General features: G+C 32.6%; 1 protein-coding gene across 4 annotated transcripts in view; it reads right to left on the bottom strand.

The window, feature by feature from the left end:
* Positions 1-24,032, bottom strand: part of LOC134712096 (uncharacterized) — a 76,999-nt gene that overhangs the window by 7,480 nt on the left and 45,487 nt on the right. For 2 of the 4 annotated variants that reach the window (XM_063573254.1, XM_063573280.1), the window contains exons 1-4: positions 20,293-20,442; positions 4,101-4,166; positions 3,359-3,501; positions 1,224-1,373 (exon numbers count right to left, since the gene is read on the bottom strand). In XM_063573254.1, coding sequence (XP_063429324.1) covers positions 1,224-1,373; positions 3,359-3,501; positions 4,101-4,133 — 326 coding nt within the window. In that variant the 5' untranslated portion in view covers positions 4,134-4,166; positions 20,293-20,442. Of the gene's footprint in view, positions 1-1,223; positions 1,374-3,358; positions 3,502-4,100; positions 4,413-20,292; positions 20,443-24,032 lie in introns of those variants that run through there. The other 2 variants (XM_063573261.1, XM_063573271.1) reach the window with 2 other exon arrangements.

Genomic DNA, 24,032 nt, shown 5'->3' with positions numbered 1-24,032 from the left:
TCTGATTATTTGTAGCAATTTTAGATAACGAATGATATAATCTGTAAGAAGACTTCGCCAGTTGAAATGCAATTTACTGGTTTTTTTCACAGCGTACGATCCTTTAAAGACACATATGCTGTGCTTTCGATCAATAACATCACTTGTGTGAACGCCAGAGTTTGTCTGGATTTTGGTGTGTGTCATGCATCTTTTAGTTATCGTTTTAAAACCCAAAAATAATTCCAAGAGGAAGAATATCCACAGCACGCTATCCATTATAGATTAGTTACTCTATGGGATTGTAAGCTTTCCAAACTCGTATGTTTCTGAAATCGTAGTGTACATGTATACTCTTAGAATTAGAATTTCGCCTCCTGGTGCAGGCTTTTCTCGCTGTATTGAATACTCATTGGTACTCTCTGACTATCTTGTGCTTTATTTTCGGTTTGTTGTTTCTTTGTCTCAACCCTTTTTCCCATTTTCAACTTTTAGATACGGTTATTTTGAAAAAGAAGTGAATGTGTTCCATGCTTTTACGTATGTTGTATTTTTAAATAACTAAATTTTGTGTATTTACTGTCTTCTGATTGGTTAAAATTATTAGTTTTATTTTCAATATGTCAATTTTGATGGCGAAACGCCCACTCTGACGTTGGGTATTCATTCGCCAACATGTGTACGTTGTTATTGTCAAGATAAATAATATAAAAAGTTCTTTGAGCCTTATTTTTGATAGAAATTTATTTATAATGAATGGCAATAATTTATTTTTATTTTATTGCACCATAAAACTAATTTTAGACTCTTCACATTTTACATAATCCGCTTCGCGGATTATTCAATGTGAAGAGTCAAAAATTAGTTTTAGAGTCAAAAATTAGTTTTATGGTTCAATAAATTCAAAATAAATAATAGCCATTCATTAAATGATTAAAACAGTAATTCGAACAGCATTGACTGTGTTGAGATCACCGATATATTTGCTAAACACGTGGTAAGAAACACGTGATAAGATAAAAAAAAAAAAAAAAAGACAGAGAAAATGTCACTTTTGCAATGCCAAAAGCGGATTAATATGATTTTAGAAATTTTATGAAATAAAAATAAATGATACCTCGATTCGTACAGTAGTGATCAAAGCAACATGCATATGAGGTTCTGATCGCATTGCTTCAATATCAAAATGACATCTGTCGAATCAAAACCAAAGGCATGCAGTCAATGTAAAACTAAATACTTACTCATGATGAATTCTAGGACTTATAGGGACACCATCCATAGATCCTGTACTTGGTTCCGAGAAAACATCTGAGTTGATCGTTTCGTATCTTTGTAATGGTTTAAATCTACGGTCTCTGTCCGATAGTCTACGGCTACTATAGGAATCTTGTCTATCATTACAATACCAAATAAAAAATATATAGATTAATATAAAACTACATTTTAGCAAGAGATAATGATATAAGGTTAAACATATATAGTACATGCAGATAATAGAATTGATGAATTAACAAAAACAGTAACTTACAGTTCAGAAACGTGTGTCTCGATTCAGATATAGGACCAATTATTGTCTGAAGCTCTCCTTGTATCAAAATCCTTATCAAACCATAGTAAAAAAAGTTGGTTTAATTCTATAAATTCATTAGCAAAATACTTAGACATAGATGTATCACAAATTTTTAATATGAAATTTAACTTGAAAAGATTTATTTTAAACAAACTTAAATTAACGTATAATAAGTTGTGGTATTCATCTTTAAACGATGACAGAAAAAATATGTCATTTGGAAGTAAACTTAGAACATACAGACTTTTTAAGAGAAATATATATTTTGAACCTTATTTGGCTATAGGTAATAGGAATCTGAGAATTCAGATGACAAAATTCAGAATTAGTAATCATGATTTAGAAATAGAGAGAGGCAGATACAGGGGACTTCAGGCAATGGATAGACTTTGTAATCTTTGTAAAAAAGAAGTGGAAGATGAACTCCATTTTTTACTTAAATGTTCATCTTTGGAAAGTGAGAGAGTTTCCATTATTTCAAACATAGCTAAAAGTTACAAAAACTTTCCCAATTTAGACTATCAATCACAATTTATTTGGCTAATGTCCAATGAAGATAGTCACATTTTTAATCAAGTAAGCAATTTAATTAATAATCTAAATGTTGTTCGAAAACAACTATTAGAAACTAAGTGAGTTTACATATTTTACTGTAAAAAGACAGAGGCATAATTTAGAAATTTAGATATTTATAAAGCTTCTCATTTTAAATGTAGGATCATGAAAGCACCAGGGGAAAAACCAGAATATTTAAATTTAGTTTCCTATATTCATTTTTTTGTTAGGATCACTGTATTTGTCAAGTTGAAACATGATAAATTTTATGAATACACATTAGTGTGTCTTTCTTGTCTCTTCGTTGTAATCATTGATTTAATTGTATTCAAATAATTGTAATCATTTTGTAATCATTGTACCAAATTTAACTTGTGATTATTCTGCCTGTAATGGGCGTCTTTACTTGACAATAAAATATATTTGATTTGATTTGATTTGAGATAAGACGTCGTGTATCACCAATTTTTCAGGGGGGTGACGGCATATGAACAATACAAATATATACATAATGCAAAAATTATAAATATCAACATCATATACCGACCGTTACCAAAACAAATAATCATATTTATGAAGTTGTGGTGTCCATTTTTCTCAGTGCAAATGACTTTTAAAAGGACAGAACAATAAGCTTCATACATACACCCTCGTCCCTGTGGCTGCATGATATTTAATAACCGCAAAGAGAGAAGGAAACCTGTCATTATAAGACATTTAGCATACATACTATATTCATACACCATGTTAATTATTCATGCTCACCATTTTAAATGGTATGGAAATATTTCTGCCAATTTTGGTACAAAATAATTTTTACCTGTAAGACTTGTGAAAGAGGGACGAAAGATACCAGAGCGACAGTCAAACTCATAAATCGAAAATAAACTGACAACGTCATGGCAAAAAATGAAAAATACAACCAGACAAACAATAGTTCACATGGCACAACATAAAAAATAAAAGAATATGCAACACGAATCCTACCAAAAACAAGGGGTGATCTCAGGTGTTCCGGAAGGGTAAGCAGATCCTGCTCCCCATGTGGCACCCGTCGTGTTGCTCATGATTATGTCAGTGCCTTTTTGTAGCCGACCATACGGTATGTTTATTTCTCACTTCTGAAAGCCTGACGGTCATGTATAATTGCTTACACCAACTTCATTTGAACTTTAATGGATAGTTGTCTCATTGGCAATCACACCACATACCATAATAGCATGATAAACATTATATGCATTAATATATTACCTTCTAAAGTCTTTATTTTTCTTGACACAGTATTTACAAAAGAGAATTACAGCTATTACTATAATGAGTCCACCGAGTACCCCGGCCACAAGGATGCCGATTGTTATCTCGGTGGCAACTTGTCCTTTGACAGAAGTATATCTCTACAATTAAATGTTAATACAATCAGTGTCGTTATGTCTTTTTCTATATCAGTTTCAACTGTAATATTAATATATTTTACTCTTTTGATAGATGAATAACAAAATAGAACAGCTAATAGTGGAATTTGGAACTATAACTCTGAGACACGTTATAAATCTTCATAAGGGTCCTTAATTTCTGTATTCATATTTGAAGGGCATTTTTATTACCGCTTAAGCTAATTAAAACGATTTACTTTTAATTTTTTCAGTGATTTCATGATTTTTTTTCTCACTCTCAACATCATTATTGGATTGACTAATTATTTTATTCCACAGTTGATCGTTATTATTTTGCACCCAATTATTCTCTATCCTTCCCCCCACTTATTTTCTCCATTCATTATCTTTTTAACATTATTATCCAATTTGTATATCCCATACAGACTCTTCAAGATTGTTCTAGCAGGAAATACAATAATTATCTCCCTTTCTGTCTGGACTTAATTCAACATCGATGAATAGAAATACAAATATCTAAATATGTATAAACTTGTATAAAATTATAGAATATTATTAACATCTAAATATATTTTTTTCAAAATCCATAAAATACTCACCGATTGGCCAGGAACAAGTGTCGACTGTTGCATGTCGTATCAACCATTTATGATGTTGATCATTTCCTAGAATATACAAAGACATATGTCGTCACAGCGTCAAATAAAACAAACATGGCTGGTCTACTTTACACCACATATTTAAAATCATCATGTCGGCATTTCACAAAATTCATAATAAAATTTGATGATTCCTCAAGCAATTTACAGATAAAATATACAAATATCGATATTTATGAATCGATCGATATTCTGAAGCAAACGATACGTCATCAGCTGCCCTCGATATAACAAAGACTGGTTCAGCGTTGAGAGTAAAGTTGTGATGGCATTACACTAACACCCACACACAAACTGCAAATCAAGATTCATTCAGTTTCTGATTGATTATATTAGATATGCATTATATCAATCATACAACAAAAAACCAATACTGATTTTATTGAGAATTAAGAGATCATACAAATTAGACTGATTATAATCAGGAACGCTATTCTGTGACGTAGGAATTCTGTATAAATTGTCGGATATTCAAATGAACAATATGTGTCAAAGCAAGAAGGTACTATTGGCTTGTACTGTGAGCAATATAGATTAATGTTTGGGATACTTGCAAATGGACGAATGAGGACAAAAAAAGTCACCGAAATACACATATAAGATTAAGCTGAAATGCTAAATATTTGAGATTTTGGTCACATGTTAAATGAAACTATGACTTCTTTTTTAAAATTTTATTACTTGAAACCTTTTTTTCTTTCTGTCTTTAAAAAGAAGTATAATAGAGTTTAGGAGGTTCTCTCGTTATCGAGCACCCAACTCTATCATCTTATTTATAAACAGTAAATATTTAAAACGCTAACTACCAATACAATGAAATATACCACTATAAAGCCATTGAAATAAAGATAGTTACCATTTCGTGGTTTTGATATAAACAATGAAGTGAATTATAAAAAGTGCATGACAACAAGATTGATTCAATACTCACATGTCACACGCATTATAAAGATACCATTTGGTGATGTAAGAGATATTTTTCACAGCTATGTGAAGTTCATTGCATTTAATCAAAATCAATCAAATAATTAAAGAAGCCAAAATTTAATAAAAAAAAACCAACGTATATTTAGGTCAAACGTGATTCTATGCTGTTTATCGATTTCTTAACTAATTCCGGATGCACTTTAAAGTGAATTCGCGTGAGATTTTTATAACCTATGCTGACGTGACTTTGAATATTAAAGGCTGAGTTTATGCTTAATTTGATTGCATGGAGAAATATAGGGTAAAATTGAGAAGGGAAATGGAGACTGTGTCAAAGAGACGTAAAACAACCCGACAAAGAGCATAAAGCAGCCGAAGTCCACCAATAGGTCTTCAACAATGCGAGATAATTCTTCACCACGAGGCGTGCTTCAGGTGGCCCCTAATCAACAATGTGTACTAAATAGTCAATGTAGTCTGCGGCAAGAGTTATAACCAAAAACAAGGCAATCTTAATTTTTGTACAACATAAAAGTCACAATAAGACTCGGTATTCTTAGACTAAATGACATTGTTTGATTCTGGAACACATGAAATGTTAAACATCAATTGTTGCTGCCACGTCCAACAGTGTTGACTGACGTCATGTAATTCTTGCAGGCATGTCTGTGTTTAACATGAATATTTCTAGTGTAATTGTATGACGCGTTTAACATGAAATAATTCGGTAGTAAGCGGAAACGTAGGTTTGATTCCTGACGACTTAAAGATCAAAGATTTTAAATTGACATTTGCTGCTAGTCCGTTAAACGTCCGACATTATCCTCTACGTCAGTCTACGATATATATAGTTGTCGTATTCACACAAAGAATACAAAGCAATGCTACAAGAACCCAAACGAGCCCAGAAACCTAAATTCACTTGTAGACATTAAAATTCAATAGCTGGAATAATTTATCCTTCCGATTATACAAGTGTCGTCGAACTAATTACTGAACCGGTTATATATAACTATGATGGATATTTATCAGGTCGATATTAAAATCTTGTATGACAAAGGGTAGCAATTAACTATTAATAAATAGGTAGGGATTAGTTTAAACAGTTATAGACAAGGACATTATGAAGTTAATTTCCCTAGGCTTAATTGGTCACATATTTATATACATATATTTTTTCACCCTGACGTTTTTGTCAATGTCTTGTCCATGATGGGTCAAACGCCTCTGCTTATTCCCATGTCGTCATTACGATATCGACGAGTTCTACAATGATTAGATATAAGTAGATGGTATGGGTGCCGATGGGACAACTCTTCATCCATCACAATTTGTAAAAGAAAACCATTATGGGTCAGCGTACGGTCTTCAACACGGAGCCTTGGCTCACACCGAACAGTAAGCTATAAAGGCCCCCCTAAAATGACTATTGTAAAACCATTCAAACGTGGAAATCAACGTTCTAATCTATAAAAAAAAAACGAGAAACGAGAAACACGTATAAGATAAGATAAGATAAGATAAATTTTATTTTCCAAATTAGGTCCCCAGGGGGCCATATACACATAACATATATGATTGATACAACATACAGTATTTTACATAACATTGTAAAATAAACTATTGAAATAGTCATACAGGTATTATTTGTTAAATAAAAAAGTATTTGAGAGTTGCTACTCCAGAGATGTGGCAAACCCCATTTTTTTTTTTTTTCCTCACTTGATTTTATAATATTTTGCTGAAAATGTATAAATATAAAATATAAAATAAATGATTGTTTAGCTGCAACAGACACCAAGGGACGATGCTCTAGGATTGTGATCTTAAAAGCTCTAACAATCCTCCTCGTATCTGATGCAGAAAAACAAACACAAATGAAAAAAGTTTTATATATCATCAGGTTCCTGACTTAAAACATGTGCAAACAATTGCAGCGTCATTATATAAAATGACATTTCCATTTTTTTAACAAGACAACAAAGATGTTACTGTAGTGCATTTGATATTACTTCAAAAAGATTGCAAATTCGAGATTGTTTTTCATGTTTCTTATTCTTAATATAAAATGTCCTTTTATTTAACATACAAAAATGAAAAAAAGAAACAATCAACTTATAACAAATGAGTATTCAACTGAGTTTTTCTTTATAGAATCCCCAAAACTGATACTATAGTAAAGTGAGGGGTACTTGTTTATAACACTATAGTAGGTGCTAGTACGAGACACTATTCTGTGTTAAAGTAAGTAAAATGATATGAACAAGGGATAGTAAAATTACGTTAAATACATGGAAGCTATCAGACTTATAGTACCTAATAACTTCATAATAAAATTGAGGATGAAATTATTACATAAATCCAATATTGAAATCCCTACTGATAAGTATCATGAGAGAAGCTTCCTGTTAATATTGCACCACGGAAATGTACATTGTGTGTTTTCAAATGACTGCGCGCAAGAATCGATTTTTACCTTAATAGTGCTTTTCCAATTAAATAACTCGTACTTTAAGAGAAAAGATCAAATCTATTGAACACAGTTGTAAATTAGGAAAATAAGTTTCTTAATTAATCGTCGGTGTCAGTTTGATTGATTTGATAGACCTTTGTACTTTACGGGGGGGAGGGGGGCTTCATTTGCACGCTGCAATGAAACTGCAGACTCATTGAAAACGTATTCCTCACCTGATAATCACTTTACAGGGGCGGATCAAGCCATTAAAAAAACATAGGGTAAAGGGGAATCTCCAACTATGTCCCCATTTAAATGCATTGATCTGCCAAAAAAAAGGTGGGGTTTTAACCCCCGTAACCCTCACCCTCCCCTGGATCCGCCACTGCTTTATCCAAGGGTACCTTAGTCGGATCCAGGATAAGGCGTAGACGTTACATCAATATAAAGGCCATCATTTTGATCGCCCCATTTTTTTAACCTAAACTCTTGTTTTTACGATTTATATTTATTTCGCATAAAATTTTCCAAAATCTATTACGTCTCTGAAGTAATGCTCTCATGCTAAAAAATTATCCGCCCCTGATTACCTTGTCACAGTAAAATGGTTCCTCTTTACCGAAATTTACTGGTACCTTTGCTATAAACAATGCTCTAATATATGTTTCCTCTGGAACAAGTATGTCGAGATAGCCTTTATTACATTGGAAAAGGTATGGTATACCCTTTATTACATCGGAACAAGTATATACCCTTTATTACATCGGAACAAGTATGGTATACCCTTTATTACATCGGAACAAGTATGGTATACCCTTTATTACATCGGAACAAGTATGATAAACCCTTTATAACATCGGAACAAGTATGATAAACCCTTTATAACATCGGAACAAGTATGATAAACCCTTTATAACATCGGAACAAGTATGATAAACCCTTTATTACATCGGAACAAGTATGATAAACCCTTTATTACATCGGAACAAGTATGATAAACCCTTTATAACATCGGAACAAGTATGATAAACCCTTTATAACATCGGAACAAGTATGATAAACCCTTTATTACATCGGAACAAGTATGATAAACCCTTTATTACATCGGAACAAGTATGATAAACCCTTTATAACATCGGAACAAGTATGATAAACCCTTTATAACATCGGAACAAGTATGATAAACCCTTTATAACATCGGAACAAGTATGATAAACCCTTTATTACATCGGAACAAGTATGATAAACCCTTTATTACATCGGAACAAGTATGATAAACCCTTTATTACATCGGAACAAATACGGTTATATTTCAGAATACGTTTTCCAATGAAACTTGTCTTTTACAGGAACTACTTTTCCATGACAATCTTGGGATCAATCAGGTGACGTCATATTTGCACTAATAAAAAGATTCCTTCAGGTATTGAATAAAGCTTCTTCAATAAATCTCTATATAATGCGCAAATACTATAGTCAAATCTGATGTTTATGGTAGTCAAAAACGATTGAACATAACGGTAAACACAGTGGAATATAAACTGTCTCATCCACTATTAATGTTTTTGATTACCTAAATTTTCAACTATCCTTATTCGTTACGAATCAATTAAATTAATTAAAACAAGGAAAGGAAAATGGAGTTTCTGCTCTCTCGTTATAATAATGGATGTCTTCTGTATATCAAAATAATCTATCTGTGACCTTTAAAAGCAAGACACTAGAGAACTTGACAACTTGTAAGTTATAACAATCCTGTATAAGTCACATACTTCAAATGTGAAATGTCATCGAAGTGTTCTCTCAGTTTCTAGAAAAAATAATTGAGATCCGTTAATAATTTAGCAGATGCGGAAAAAAAAAGTCGGTTCCTTTTCGAATATTTTCTATGAAAACTATCAGAAATCAGGACACGTATCACTTTCGTCAAAAATTAAAAAACCGACCACATACATCTATAAATGCCAGTGGCGGATTATTGGTTGGTGGTCCTAAAATCAATTCTTTCAAGTTGAGGATAAGTGGGCGTTTACCCTGTGATAAATCCTTCCAGTGGCATTTTATGTGTCATGAAAATAAGCATGAACCACTGGTTGGTGTTTAATGCCACTTTCAACACTATTGTTATATTTTGTGGCGGTAAGTTTATATTGGTGGTGGAGGCCCAGAGAAAACCACTGGCCTTCAGTAGGAAACTCTTTATGGTATTGTACTCAATTATTTCAAATTAATGTTTTTTCAACGCTCGAAAAATTCCAACGATCATAAGAAAATGAAATTCTACAAAGCACCGTTATTGACCTTCAATGCAGATCAATGAAGAATAACTTGGTTTTTACTGGTTTGACGGAAACCGAAGGAGAAAACACTGAAGAAGTTATTAGAACATTTATACAACAGTTCCTACATATAACAAACAGAATAGAATTCGGCAATGTTCACAGATTTGGATATGGTGCCAAACCAGGCAGACGCGGACGCCCTAGACCGATTGTGGCCAGATTCTTATATTACAAAGATTTGGCACGATCGCTCTCAAATACATACAGGCTTAAAGGAAAACCGTTTGGGGTTAATCAACAGTTCCCTGAAATAATTGAACAAGCACGCAAAAGCCTATACCCAGTCATGAAACAGAAACGCATAGAAGGACACACAGTTAAGCTAGTTAGAGACATTTTGTACGTGGATGGTGAAATGTATAACGACCAAATTTCGGACATAGAACCAACTGACAGTCTCGCATCTCAAATGCGCACACCGGACCACCATCAAAACCGGAAACGACGTCGACGCATATCTTCGACTTCTAACCCAGACAGCTAGGATTCCAATGGAGATTTTAATATGTTGAAGAAACAAGGATGTGCCAATAACAGAAAAACAAGTTATGACAAAATTATTTGTAAAAATGTCAACAGTTCATTTACAGACTTAAAAATATTGTCGCTAAATTGTTGTGGGATAATGACCAGAATGCAATATCCCGAATTTATAGAACTGATTGATAACATCGTTGAATGCGATGACATTTTAATAAACGATTTTACATGCCATGAAAGAAAGGGCTTCAAAAAATGGGATTGTGAAAAAGAAGCCGAATTTTTGAGAAATATCGATAGAAATAAAATCGATCAATTAAATAATGATTTAACTATGTTGAATACCAGTATACTGGCTCAAGAAAATATTAATAAAATAGTTGAATCTGTAAATGGTTTAATGCTGGATTCAGCCGAAAAGGTGTTTGGATCTTTCACTTATAAACGACATGAAAACAAATGTCGAAAAAAAGTTATTAAACCTTGGTTTGACAAAATATGTTGGGAAAAAAGGCGGTGCTTTCGAATAGCAAAAAGAAGATATAAATGCAATAAAACATGTTTAAAAAGAGAGGAGATGAAGAATACAGAACGTGAATATAAGAGGCAAATGAACATTTCTATTAATAAGCATAAAAAAGCCATGAGAAAAAAGATGAATGTTTTAAAAAATAGTAATTCTAAAGAATTTTGGAAGATATTGAACTCGTATAAAGAGAAAAAAAGGAATAATATTCCTGTTGATATACTTTTTGAATTTTTCAAAAATTTAAATTCGTCAGATCCTGACGCTGGTGAAGAAACTATTATAGATGAAAATAACGAACTTAATTCGTTATTAAACAGTTCTATTACGGAAAATGAAATTTTTAAATGCATCAAAAACCTTAAAAATGGCAAAGCTTGTGGCGATGACTTCATCATAACTGAATATATTAAGAGCACCTCTCAGATTTTCATGCCTATCTATGTTAAACTGTTCAATATTGTATTTGATACTGGAAAAGTGCCTGAACTTTGGCTTGTTGGTAATGTTATACCTTTTTATAAAAACAAAGGTGACCAGTCAGATCCCCAAAACTACAGACCTATAACTATATTAAGCTGTATGGGTAAACTTTTTACGTCAATTTTGAATTTAAGATTGAGTAATTTTTTGGAAGAATATTTGTTGTTAAATGAAAACCAGTTTGGTTTCAGAAAGGGTTATTCCACTATAGACAGCATATTTACTCTGCATATTTTATTTGAATTACTGAGACAAAAAAAGAAAAAACTTTTTTGTGCTTTTATTGATTTTGCTAAAGCTTTCGATACAGTTTGGAGATCTGGTCTTTGGTCAAAACTCATTTTACATACAGTGAATGGGAAGATGTATAACACTATATTTAATATGTATAAAAATGTGAAATCACGAATTTTCAGTGATGGAGAATATTCAGACTACTTTCCATGTAATGTAGGTGTAAGACAGGGAGAAAATTTATCTCCCATACTTTTTTCTATTTATCTAAATGATTTAGAAAGCTTTTTTCAGAACAAAAATATAAGCGGTTTGAAATCTTTATCAGATCAGATAGAGAATGAGCTAAATATGTATTTAAAACTGTTTGTTGTATTGTACGCAGACGACACTGTACTTATGTCAGAAACACAAGCAGATCTACAAAAACAATTAGACGCTTTAAAGGAATATTGTGATACATGGAAATTAAAAGTCAATATCCCAAAAAGCAAAATAGTAATTTTTTCTAAAGGTAGACCACTACAAAATGTTAGTTTTAAATATGCTGATATTGTGTTAGAAATTGTTGAAGAATTTACATATCTTGGTGTATTATTTTCTAGAACAGGAAGTTTCACTAAAGCAAAAAAGGCACAAGCTGATAAAGCAACAAGGGCTATGTACGATATTCTGAAAAAGGGGAGATTACATAATTTAGATATTAAAAGCCAGCTAGAACTATTTGATAAAGTAGTTAAGCCTATATTATTATACGGGTGTGAAGTCTGGGGAATGGGTAACACCTCTGTTATAGAACGTGTTCATCTAAAATTTTGTAAATTACTGCTTAATCTTAAAAAGTCCACGCCTGATTTTATGATATATGGGGAACTTGGCCGATTCCCATTGGATATTTTTATTAAATTACGTACTATAAGTTATTGGGAAAAGCTTGTAACTGGGGAAAATAAGAAACTTCCTGTTATTCTATGCAATCTTGTTACTGGTAGTTATAATGGAAATATAGCTTGGTTCAAGAATGTAAAATCTGTGCTTGATAATTGTGGACTATCAAATATATGGAACACTAAATATTTTATAAGTAAAAACTGGTTGTATGATACTGTTAAATTAAGACTAACTGACCAGTTCAGACAGACATGGTATGCTACTGTACAGAATTCTCCAAAAGCTCTAAATTATAAGTTATTCAAAAATAGTTTAAATTTCGAAACTTACTTTGATATTTTAGATGACAAAAACATTGCTTCTTTTTGTAGATTTAGAACTTTGAACACAAAAATTCCTATCGAAATTGGTAGATGGCAAAACATTCAGAGAGAAAATCGTATTTGTACTTTGTGCAATAACGGTGATATTGGCGACGAGTTCCATTACATTTTAGAATGCTCAGCAATAGACGATAGTAGACAATTGCTACTAAAGACCCAGGGCCTCTATGTTTGTGGTAAAAAATTGTTTGATTATATAGGGAATTACTTAAGCGGATCCCCTCTTAGGCAGTCAGTGGCACCCCTCTTATGTTTTTTTTTATCCGCCACTGAATGTACATGTACATAGTTATAATTTGTAGCATGACTAATGTGTACGTTTACCAACAAATCTGCGGAAATGCATCAATTTTGAATTAGTAGATCATATTACTTTATTTAATGTCTATACAATTTTATCGACCTAAACACGATAATTAACGCCCCCAACATCATACCTCATTCTTTTTATGACATTTTTACTCTGAGGAAAACGTGTTCTATTGTAGGTGTTATTTCTACACAAAGAAATAAAAACCAAAAGGTCACCAACTACATCTATAGAGTAACTCATCTTTAAAGATATTTCTAATAATCTGTCAACAAAAAAGCTAAAATCAACCTTGGAAGTTATATATATATACTTTCAAAAGAGCAATGGTTGTTTGGATAAAAAACTAATAGGTCAACGCCAATGCAATCAGACAGCAAGCTTTAATAAATATAAGACTTTGTCGGTAAGAATACAGTTTAATCGATTAGCAAGCACAATAAGCGTGGTGAGAGTAATTATTTAGTGTGGACGTTGCGCGTTTTAACGGAGAACCAGCGAGATGAGCGTACGGCGTCACAATTTTAAGCCTGGTATCTCTGAGTTTAATGCGGTATATTTTTCTACTAATTTTTTATCTCAATCAATTGATACTATATACTGTTTGTGCCTGTCCCTTGCAAGGACCCTGTAATTTATTTCTTGTCGTTTGTTGCCGAATATAATACTTGGTTTTAGTTTATTATTTTACACTCAAATCACGCCGTTAGTATTCTCGTTTTGGATTGTTTTATATTTGTCATGTTGAAACCTGTTGTAGCTCGATATGGAAAATCTGTTTTGCTCATTGTTGAAGGCATCACGGTTACCTATATTAATTTACTACTGTGTCATTCTGCTAATGTACTTAGGTACGTTATATCATTGTAGCAGATTGTTAAACATATGTGGGGTTAACGGCAATAAAACAACAGCCCAACGTAGTAAACAACCAAAGACAACAATGGATCAAGAAACAACGTATCTCTACAATAGGCCAACCTTAAAAATCGTCAACATAAGTGAAACATGCGGAGTTAAATTTAACAGTGAATAACTTGATGTTCAGTGGTTGTCGTTTGTCGATGAGGTTCATAACTGTTTCTCGTTTTTTACATATATTAGACGTTTGTACTCCTGTTTGAATGGTTTCACACTAGTAAATTTTGGGGTAATTTATAGCTTACTGTACGGTGTGAGCCAAGGCTCCGTGTTGAAGACCGTACTTTGACCTATAATTGTTTACTTTTACAAACCCTGACATGGCTGGAGAGTTTTCTCATTAGCAGTCATACCACATCTTCTTATATCCAATTACAGATCTGCCTTTAATACAAATTATCAAACTAACATACAAATTTAGACAGACGTTGCCAAGTGACGATTTTCCGGCATTGTAACAAACACATACACATGTGTTTTATCTTTGTTTGTCAGATTTTGGTCTTAGAAGTCCACTAGTACTATACTTACAGAAGAAAATGCTTTTAGAAAATTAATAATTTGGACAGAGCATGACCTCCTATTTTTTCAGTAAATTTGAAAGAAAGTTTTAATGCATCGGCTAATAAAAGGAATGACTCTTACTTCAATTTCCTGGATTCGAGCGTCACTGATGAGTCGTTTGTAGACGAAACGCGCGTCTGGCATATATAAAAAATTTAGTCCTGCTATCTATGATGAGTTTATTTCCTATGATAGTGACGCTGTTTAACCTGTTTCAGCATTATATAGGTCATTCGTTCATTATTTTAGTTCATTCATAATGTTTGTTTGCATCTTTGATTATCAACCTCCACTGATATTTGGCTTTGTTTGTAAAACTGTGTAACTGACAATAAAAGAATTAGCTACGCCTCTTTCACAACTCCACAATTATGTTTTTTTTTGTTGTTGTGAAAAACTGATATTCATGTATCATGATTTATTATTCCATTTAGTTTGTAAAGGTCAAAGCATATATTTATTAAGTACGGAATGGTTTATGCTGTTTATTAAGGATTGCGTGTCAGAAAAATTGACTTTTTATTTCTATGTAATTAAAACAATTTAGCCTCAGAAAAATAGATCGCCGCTAACATCAATGGCTACGTGTATTGATATAACAAAAAGGCAATTTTTAAACAAGATCTATTATTTCAGTTGCAAGTCATACTGAAAAGTCTTTTGACGCCATAAGAAAAAACATATATATTTTACACACAGGTGCTTAGAACTTTACATATAATACTTGAAAGCATAGAACTGTGACACCAAAATCTGCAAATACGGACATTAGCAACCTTTTTGTTTCGGTAGGGCTCATCTTAATTGCTTTAAATAATGACCTTTCATTTAAAAAAAAACCAACCCAAATATTCCAAAGGAATAAAATTGAGAATGGAAATGGGAATGAATAATGCACGTAACAAGGGTCCAACGTAAGACGAATTTTAACCAAGTTACGTATTGTTCAATATGTGCCTCAATTCAAAGAGCGTGGTGCTGAGAGAGGGAGAGAGATTTTTCAAGATTTTATGGCCACGTGATGTCTTTGATCTACGAACAAATTGTCGTTTCCTTTGTTGTTCTCATCTTAACTCATTTTGTTATGGCGCCCTCTAGCTACATGTATAATATCCTATTTAATTAGCTTTGAAACAATATCCTTTTTAATCAAATTACCATTAAGCTTATTTGAATAATCATAAAACCATAATAAGTAACTTTACAAATTTAATGTCACCTAGTTATGTGTCATGACCAGATTAAAAACTGAATAACATTGTACTCGAAACATTGTAAGTGGATTTACGAATGGTCTAAATTTGACCCAATCTCAACCATTCGTTAACATCATATTCTCAAAACCTCCAGGAAGAATCGACTCAAGGTTATTATAAAATGTCTACGTCATAATCTATGCATATTTAGTCATACTCCTTAAATGCATGTTCTTAAGTCTTAATGTGCATTGTTATATTGCGTTTGACAATCGCCAAATATGAAAAAGATCGGCAGTAATAGAATGGTATGAACCTTCAGAACAACGGAAAAAGATCGTCAGTAATAGAATGGTATGAACCTTCAGAACAACGGAAAAAGATCGTCAGTAATAGAATGGTATGAACCTTCAGAACAACGGAAAAAGATCGTCAGTAATAGAATGGTATGAACCTTCAGAACAACGGAAAAAGATCGTCAGTAATAGAATGGTATGAACCTTCAGAACAACGGAAAAAGATCGTCAGTAATAGAATGGTATGAACCTTCAGAACAACGGAAAAAGATCGTCAGTAATAGAATGGTATGAACCTTCAGAACAACGGAAAAAGATCGTCAGTAATAGAATGGTATGAACCTTCAGAACAACGGAAAAAGATCGTCAGTAATAGAATGGTATGAACCTTCAGAACAACGGACGACTATGATAACTGATCCATATTAGGAATATAACAATAGTATGACCTATCCTTGTAAAAATTGGGGCTAGTAGGAGTCTGAATATGAATTGTCTTAATTTGGTAGAATTAGTGGGAGGAAGTCCGTAAAGATAAATATGATACATGCATAAAACCAGGGCAAGTCCCCTAAAGTATGATATTGATAAACACAATAACACAAAAACAATACTACACCATATGTAGTACACATTCAACAAAGACGAATACAAAACACACTACCACGCCATATGTAGAACACATTGAACAACATGAACACAAAACACACTGCCACACCATATGTAGAACACATTGAATAAAGGCGAACACAAATCACACTGCAACAATCAACCATGGTCATGTGGGATTAGTTTTACAAAACGACCTTAGGTCATTTCACCTAGTAAAGATTGAAAAAAACCCATATCCTAACAACTATTATTCAGACTTTAATTACCCAGTCCGAAATTGTACACACTTGAAAGTATCATAAGTCAGACTTTGACTACCCAGTCCGAACTTGTACATACTTGACAGTATCCTTATTCAGACTTTGATTACCCAGTCCGAACTTGTACATACTTGACAGTATCATTATTCCGACTTTGATTACTCAGTTCGAACTTGAACATACTTATCAGTATCCTTATTCACACTTGGAATACCCAGTCCAAACTTGTACATACTTGATAGTATCCTTATTCAGACTTGGAATACTCAGTCCGAACTTGTAATACTTGACAGTATCCTTAGTCAGACTTTGATACACATCCAAACTTGTAGTACATAGTTGACAGTATCCTTATTCAATCTTTGACCACCAAATCCAAACTTGTACAAATTTGACAGTAATTATCATTATTCAACCTTTGACTACCAAGTCCGAAATTGTTCATACTTGACAGTATTATTATTCGGCCAAGTTCGAACTTGTACATAATTGACAGTATCATTATTCGGACTTTGACTATCCAGTCCAAACTTGTACATAATTGACAGTATCCTTATTCAAACTTTGATTACCCAGTCCGAACTTTTGCATACTAGTACTTGCAAGTATCATTATTTAGACTTTGATTACTCAGTTCGAACTTGTATATACTTGACAGTATCATCATTCAGACTTGGAATACTCAGTCTTAACTAATACACCATTACCTGATAGTATTCTTATTCAATCTTGAACTACCAAGCCCGAAATTGTACATAAATGACAGTATCATTATACAGACTTGGAACACCCAGTCCGAACTTGTACATACTATCATTATTCAGACTTTGACTACCCAGTCCGAACTTGTACATACTATCATTATTCAGACTTTGATTACCCAGTCCGAACTTGTACATACTTTAAAGTATCCTTATTCAGACTTTGACCACCCAGTCCGAACTTGTACATACTATCATTATTCAGACTTTGATTACCCAGTCCGAACTTGTACATACTTTAGAGTATCCTTATTCAGACTTTGACTACCCAGTCCGAACTTGTACATCCTATCATTATTCAGACTTTGATTACCCAGTCCGAACTGTTACATACTTTAAAGTATCCTTATTCAGACTTTGATTACTCAGTCCGAACTTGTACATACTTTAAAATATCCTTATTCAGACTTTGACTACCCAGTCCGAACTTGTACATACTTTAAAGTATCCTTATTCAGAATTTGATTACTCAGTCCGAACTTGTACATACTTTAAAGTATCCTTATTCAGACTTTGACTACCCAGTTTGAACTAATACACCATTACCTGATAATATCTTTATTCAATCTTGAACTACCAAGTCCGAAATTGTATTTACCTGACACTATCATTTACCAGACTTTGACTACCACGTTTGAGCTTATATATACTTGTATACTTGACACTATCCTTAACCATACATGGACTATCAAGTTCTAACATGTATATTTTATTATTTGAAAATATCCTTTATCAGACTTGTACTACCATGTCCAAGCTAATAAGTTAATTCCCTCTTTTATCTGGACTACGGAGTTCGAATTATATTTACTTTTCTGTATCTTTTATCAGGCTTGAACTAGAGAGCCCAAACTTATATAGATACTTGGCAGTATATTTAACTAATGTAACAGTTCAGACTAGGTTGTCAAAGTCTGATGAAGGACACTATCATCTACGTATAAGTTCTGAATTGGCAGTCCATATCTAATGATGAATACAGTCAAGTACATATAAGTTGGGACTCGGTAGTCCAAGTCTGGATAATGTGCTATTTTTTCATTTCAATTTTTTTTCATATATTCCACTGCCCTTTTATAAAAAAAAATCATACTGTTATGAAAATTAATGATATCTCATAAACGGTCGATCAATGTTGATAGACATACGTTTTTTGGTGTTTTGTAATCAATACTTATTCCCTGATAATCAAAACTTTAAAAAGTTGAAGAAAATATATATTTTAATTTACTTGTAGGAGATTTCAATAAAAAAAAATTGACTTTAAGCAGTGTCTGTTAGATTTCCTCCAGAAAAAAACAAATACGTCAATTAACGTCAAAGTGATTATGATTAATTTGTTTCCTTTCGTTGGTGTTATTGTTTGTTTATTGCTACTCCTTTATATACCCTATTGTATGCTATACTATGTGAAAGATGTTTGTGGGGGTTGAAATCTTCCTATTGTAATCGCATTATACAAACGACACTCCCACCTTTATGTCTGTTTAAAATTAAATCCAAAAAAATCATAAAATGTTTCTATATTACAGAAAAATATTTTAGGTCAAAATAAAGTTAAGGATTCCCTTGTCATCTATCCTTATTTGTTTGCACTTTAGACAGTAAATTTAGATACTATTGTTTCAGGTTACCTATTAAAACGTTTAAACCAGCTGCACTTGTTTGCACCTGTTTCAAGTCAGGAACCTGATGTTCAGGGGTTGCCGTTTTTTATGTGGTGCAAAAGTGTTTCACGTTGGTTTTCCTGTTTAAAAAGGTCTTACGCCAGTTATTAATGGGGCACTTTAGCTTGATGTTCGGTGTGAGCTAAGACTCCTGTTGAAGACCGTACTTTGACCTACAATGTTTTACTTTTATAAATTGTGGATTGGATGGAGAGTTGTCTTATTTGCACTCATAGCACATCATCTTATATCTATATGCATATCAGATATCTGATTTCTGACACAAACTCTTCTGACACAATTACCCCCACCCCCTCCGCCCGGTTCATTATTCACTAGTTACTTTCTCATTTAACTTGCATGTGATAAAGATTACATAATATATATGCTAACTTATTTTAATTATTTCACAAATCGTTTGTTTTTTTGTGTCTGTCAGGATAATTCATTAAGTGATGTATGTGCTAATTATACGCCAGTGGTAAATTCAATAGCACACCACCAAGCAATATATCAGCACTTTGTTTAAGCCATTCGACTTTTTTTTTACGAAGTCTTTTTCCGAAATCTGTTAATGATTTTCCTCAGCATTTCTATCTTAATTTCAGCAAAGTAAAAAAAAAATGTCTCTTTCGCCACTTCAAAACGACAGCAGCAAAGTATCTATGGTATAAACGTTCTACATGCAATAAAATGTGTATTGATTTCTTCTTCACTCTATGAATGAACGTGTATAAAAAGATGAAACGAGAACCGTACGTGTAAATTAATCAATCACTGGAGGCAAATTAATAAACATTTAAGTTGATTTAATTATTTCCTACCTTTGTTATATCCGATGTCGTTTAAAATCAAATGTCACCATATTGCAAAGTGCAAATAATTTGCTAATTTCTTAGCCATTACTAAAAGTCGGTGACAAGATCTTTTTCAATGAAAACCAATGTCATTGAAGAAAATTATTCCAATCTAGAACGAGGCCCTGTCGTCATTCGTCAAATTGTTTACATTCAAGATGAGCTAACCAGTAAAAGATCGATAGATCCGATTTTACTTACAGATTTTGAAAGCCTTCCTAGAAAATATGTTGTCAACTCTAAACAGCCAATGGAATAGCGACACCGGAGTAGTTATATCAAATTACAGGGACATAGTCGATAACGTATGATCTAATTAAACATAATATTAATTAAAAATTTAAAAGTCGTGGGACCATCTATTTTCTAGTTACTAGGTAGGATGGATTTTCCAGAAAATTCATCATTTACAAATAAATATTTATATCCTCAAACATTTTTCAAAATGCCAAGTAAAAGCATTAATCACATATTTATTGAAATTCTTGTTTCTAGTTTTGAATGCTGTCAACCGATGAAACAATTATGTAATATGAATACAAATGATAAAGTATATTCGTCTCGCAGGAAATTATAGTCTGCATGTTAAAATGTCAACAATTTAGAATATAATTGATATCTATGCATTAGTTTAAAAACACACAGAAGTGTTTATAATTACTAATTGCCTTTTTGTGCTTCTTTGTTACATTTGTTGTTTATGTAGTGATATTAAGATGATAACACAATATTGACTGTTGTACCCCTATTTTTGACATTTTTACTCTTAGAGTATGTTTGTTTTGTTCATACATCGTTGACAATGTAATGGAATTTGATGCGACTGTCATACAAGTGAGAGGTTTAGCTAGCTATAAAACCAGGTTCAATCCACCATTTTCTACATAAGAAAATGCCTGTACCAAGTCAGGAATATGACAGTTGTTATCCATTCGTTTGATGTGTTTGTACTTTTGATTTTGCCTATTGATTTTTGATTTTCCTTTTTGAATTTTCCTTTTGAGTTCAGTATTTGTGTGTTTTTACTTTTTTCCCATACTGAAGTATTTACATTTAGCAACAATTCCATACTGAAGTATTTACATATACCAACAATCCCATAATGAAGTATTTATAAGTTAAACCAACAAGTCCTCTCACCAATTATTCATCCAATATCATAAGCGATAGACAACCACTTCGGACAGTCAAATTCGGACAGTCAAATTCGGACAGTCAAATTCGAAAGCGACATTGTCATAACCATCATTAACTCAGAAAGTTGACGTTTTCAATTTGATGAATGCAAGTGTCATTACTGGAGCTTCTTTTAATGACAACACTCCACGCTTGCTCTATCGTTTTCCGTGTTCAGTGAACCATGAAATATGGATCAATATCAAAATTAGGCACATTTTTCATAAAGTATACATCATAATGGATTTATTCTTTTAGTTTGAATTTTTCACAATTTCATGGTAGACTTCCTTTGAACGTTTATTGTATATTCAAATATTATAGTTACCTATGTTGCAAGACTTGCATATTACCAAATTATAAAGTACAAATTGCTTAGTCTCAACGAAAATTATAAGACCCTTTGGTTAACTTCGGCTGTTTTTTTAATTTCTATTTGGTTGTCTCTTTGAAACTTTCCACATTTCCATTCTCAATTTAATTGGAAATTTTCCTTTTCCTTTTACAATTGTCTTAATTTAAGGTACTATCTGGTCTATCTGTCTGTGCGCTTTCTTTATTTGTTTGTATTTTTCGTTATGTCTGTGCGCTTTCTTTATTTGTTTGTCTTATTCTTTATGTCTGTGCGCTTTCTTTATTTGTTTGTCTTATTCTTTATGTCTGTGCGCTTTCTTTATTTGTTTGTCTTTTTCGTTATGTCTGTGCGCTTTCTTTATTTGTTTGTATTTTTCGTTATGTCTGTGCGCTTTCTTTATTTGTTTGTCTTATTCTTTATGTCTGTGCGCTTTCTTTATTTGTTTGTCTTATTCTTTATGTCTGTGCGCTTTCTTTATTTGTTTGTCTTTTTCGTTATGTCTGTGCGCTTTCTTTATTTGTTTGTCTTATTCTTTATGTCTGTGCGCTTTCTTTATTTGTTTGTCTTTTTCGTTATGTCTGTGCGCTTTCTTTATTTGTTTGTCTTATTCTTTATGTCTGTGCGCTTTCTTTATTTGTTTGAACAATCATAATACTAGTAAACGATTTTTATCTTCCAAATGAATATTGTTTCGTTTATTCTTGATTTTAATCTTTAAGGATTTAAATAGATCCCGATATTCAATTCCAATACAGTTTTCATTTAGCTCTTGATCAACTTGCAATAAAAACTATTGATTGGTTGTTGGTTGCTAAAAGTCCAGGGGCAAATATTTCATGCATGTTCAGGACGACAAAAAAAACAAAAACCCGAAAAACCTTTAACATAAGATAATTAATGGAACTAGGAATAAGAACATGTAGGGAGGAGGAATATAACATGTAGGGAGGAGGAATATAACATGTAGGGAGGAGGAATATAACATGTAGGGAGGAGGAATATAATGCTACAAACTAGGAATAAGAACATGGAGGGAGGAGGAATATAATGCTACAAACTAGGAATAAGAACATGTAGGGAGGAGGAATATAATGCTACAATCTAGGAATAAGAACATGTAGGGAGGAGGAATATAATGCTACAAACTAGGAATAAGAACATGTAGGGAGGAGGAATATAATGCTACAAACTAGGAATAAGAACATGTAGGGAGGAGGAATATAATGCTACAAACTAGGAATAAGAACATGTAGGGAGGAGGAATATAATGCTACAAACTAGGAATAAGAACATGTAGGGAGGAGGAATATAATGCTACAATCATACATGTAGGGAGGAGGAATATAATGCTACAATCATACATGTAGGGAGGAGGAATATAATGCTACAAACTAGGAATAAGAACATGTAGGGAGGAGGAATATAATGCTACAAACTAGGAATAAGAACATGTAGGGAGGAGGAATATAATGCTACAAACTAGGAATAAGAACATGTAGGGAGGAGGAATATAATGCTACAAACTAGGAATAAGAACATGTAGGGAGGAGGAATATAATGCTACAATCATACATGTAGGGAGGAGGAATATAATGCTACAATCATACATGTAGGGAGGAGGAATATAATGCTACAATCATACATGTAGGGAGGAGGAATATAACATGTAGGGAGGAGGAATATAACATGTAGGGAGGAGGAATATAATGCTACAATCACGTTACACAGTAATAGGTCTTATTAATTAAACATACAAAAATCATATGCAAATATTCATACATAGCCAACATTCATTTTAGTAGAGGTTATATTACTTATAACCCCATTCAATGTTAAAGCTCGGCAAAGGCCAAGCTTAGTAAGTAAGAGATAAACAAGTATAACCCCATTCAATGTTACAGTTTGTCAAAGGCCAAGCTTAGCAAGAGATAAACAAGTATAACCCCATTCAATGTTACAGTTTGTCAAAGACCAAGCTTAGTAAGAGATAAACAAGTATAACCCCATTCAATGTTACAGTCTGTCAAAGACCAAGCTTAGTAAGAGATAAACAAGTATAACCCCATTCAATGTTACAGTCTGTCAAAGACCAAGCTTAGTAAGAGATAAACAAGTATAACCCCATTCAATGTTACAGTCTGTCAAAGGCCAAGCTTAGTAAGAGATAAACAAGTAT

The sequence above is a fragment of the Mytilus trossulus genome, chromosome 1 (genome assembly GCF_036588685.1).
Source record: "Mytilus trossulus isolate FHL-02 chromosome 1, PNRI_Mtr1.1.1.hap1, whole genome shotgun sequence".
Classification (NCBI taxonomy): Eukaryota; Metazoa; Mollusca; class Bivalvia; order Mytilida; family Mytilidae; genus Mytilus; species Mytilus trossulus.
The sequence above is the reverse complement of the archived record's forward strand: the minus strand, read 5'-3'. Positions and strand labels throughout refer to the sequence as shown.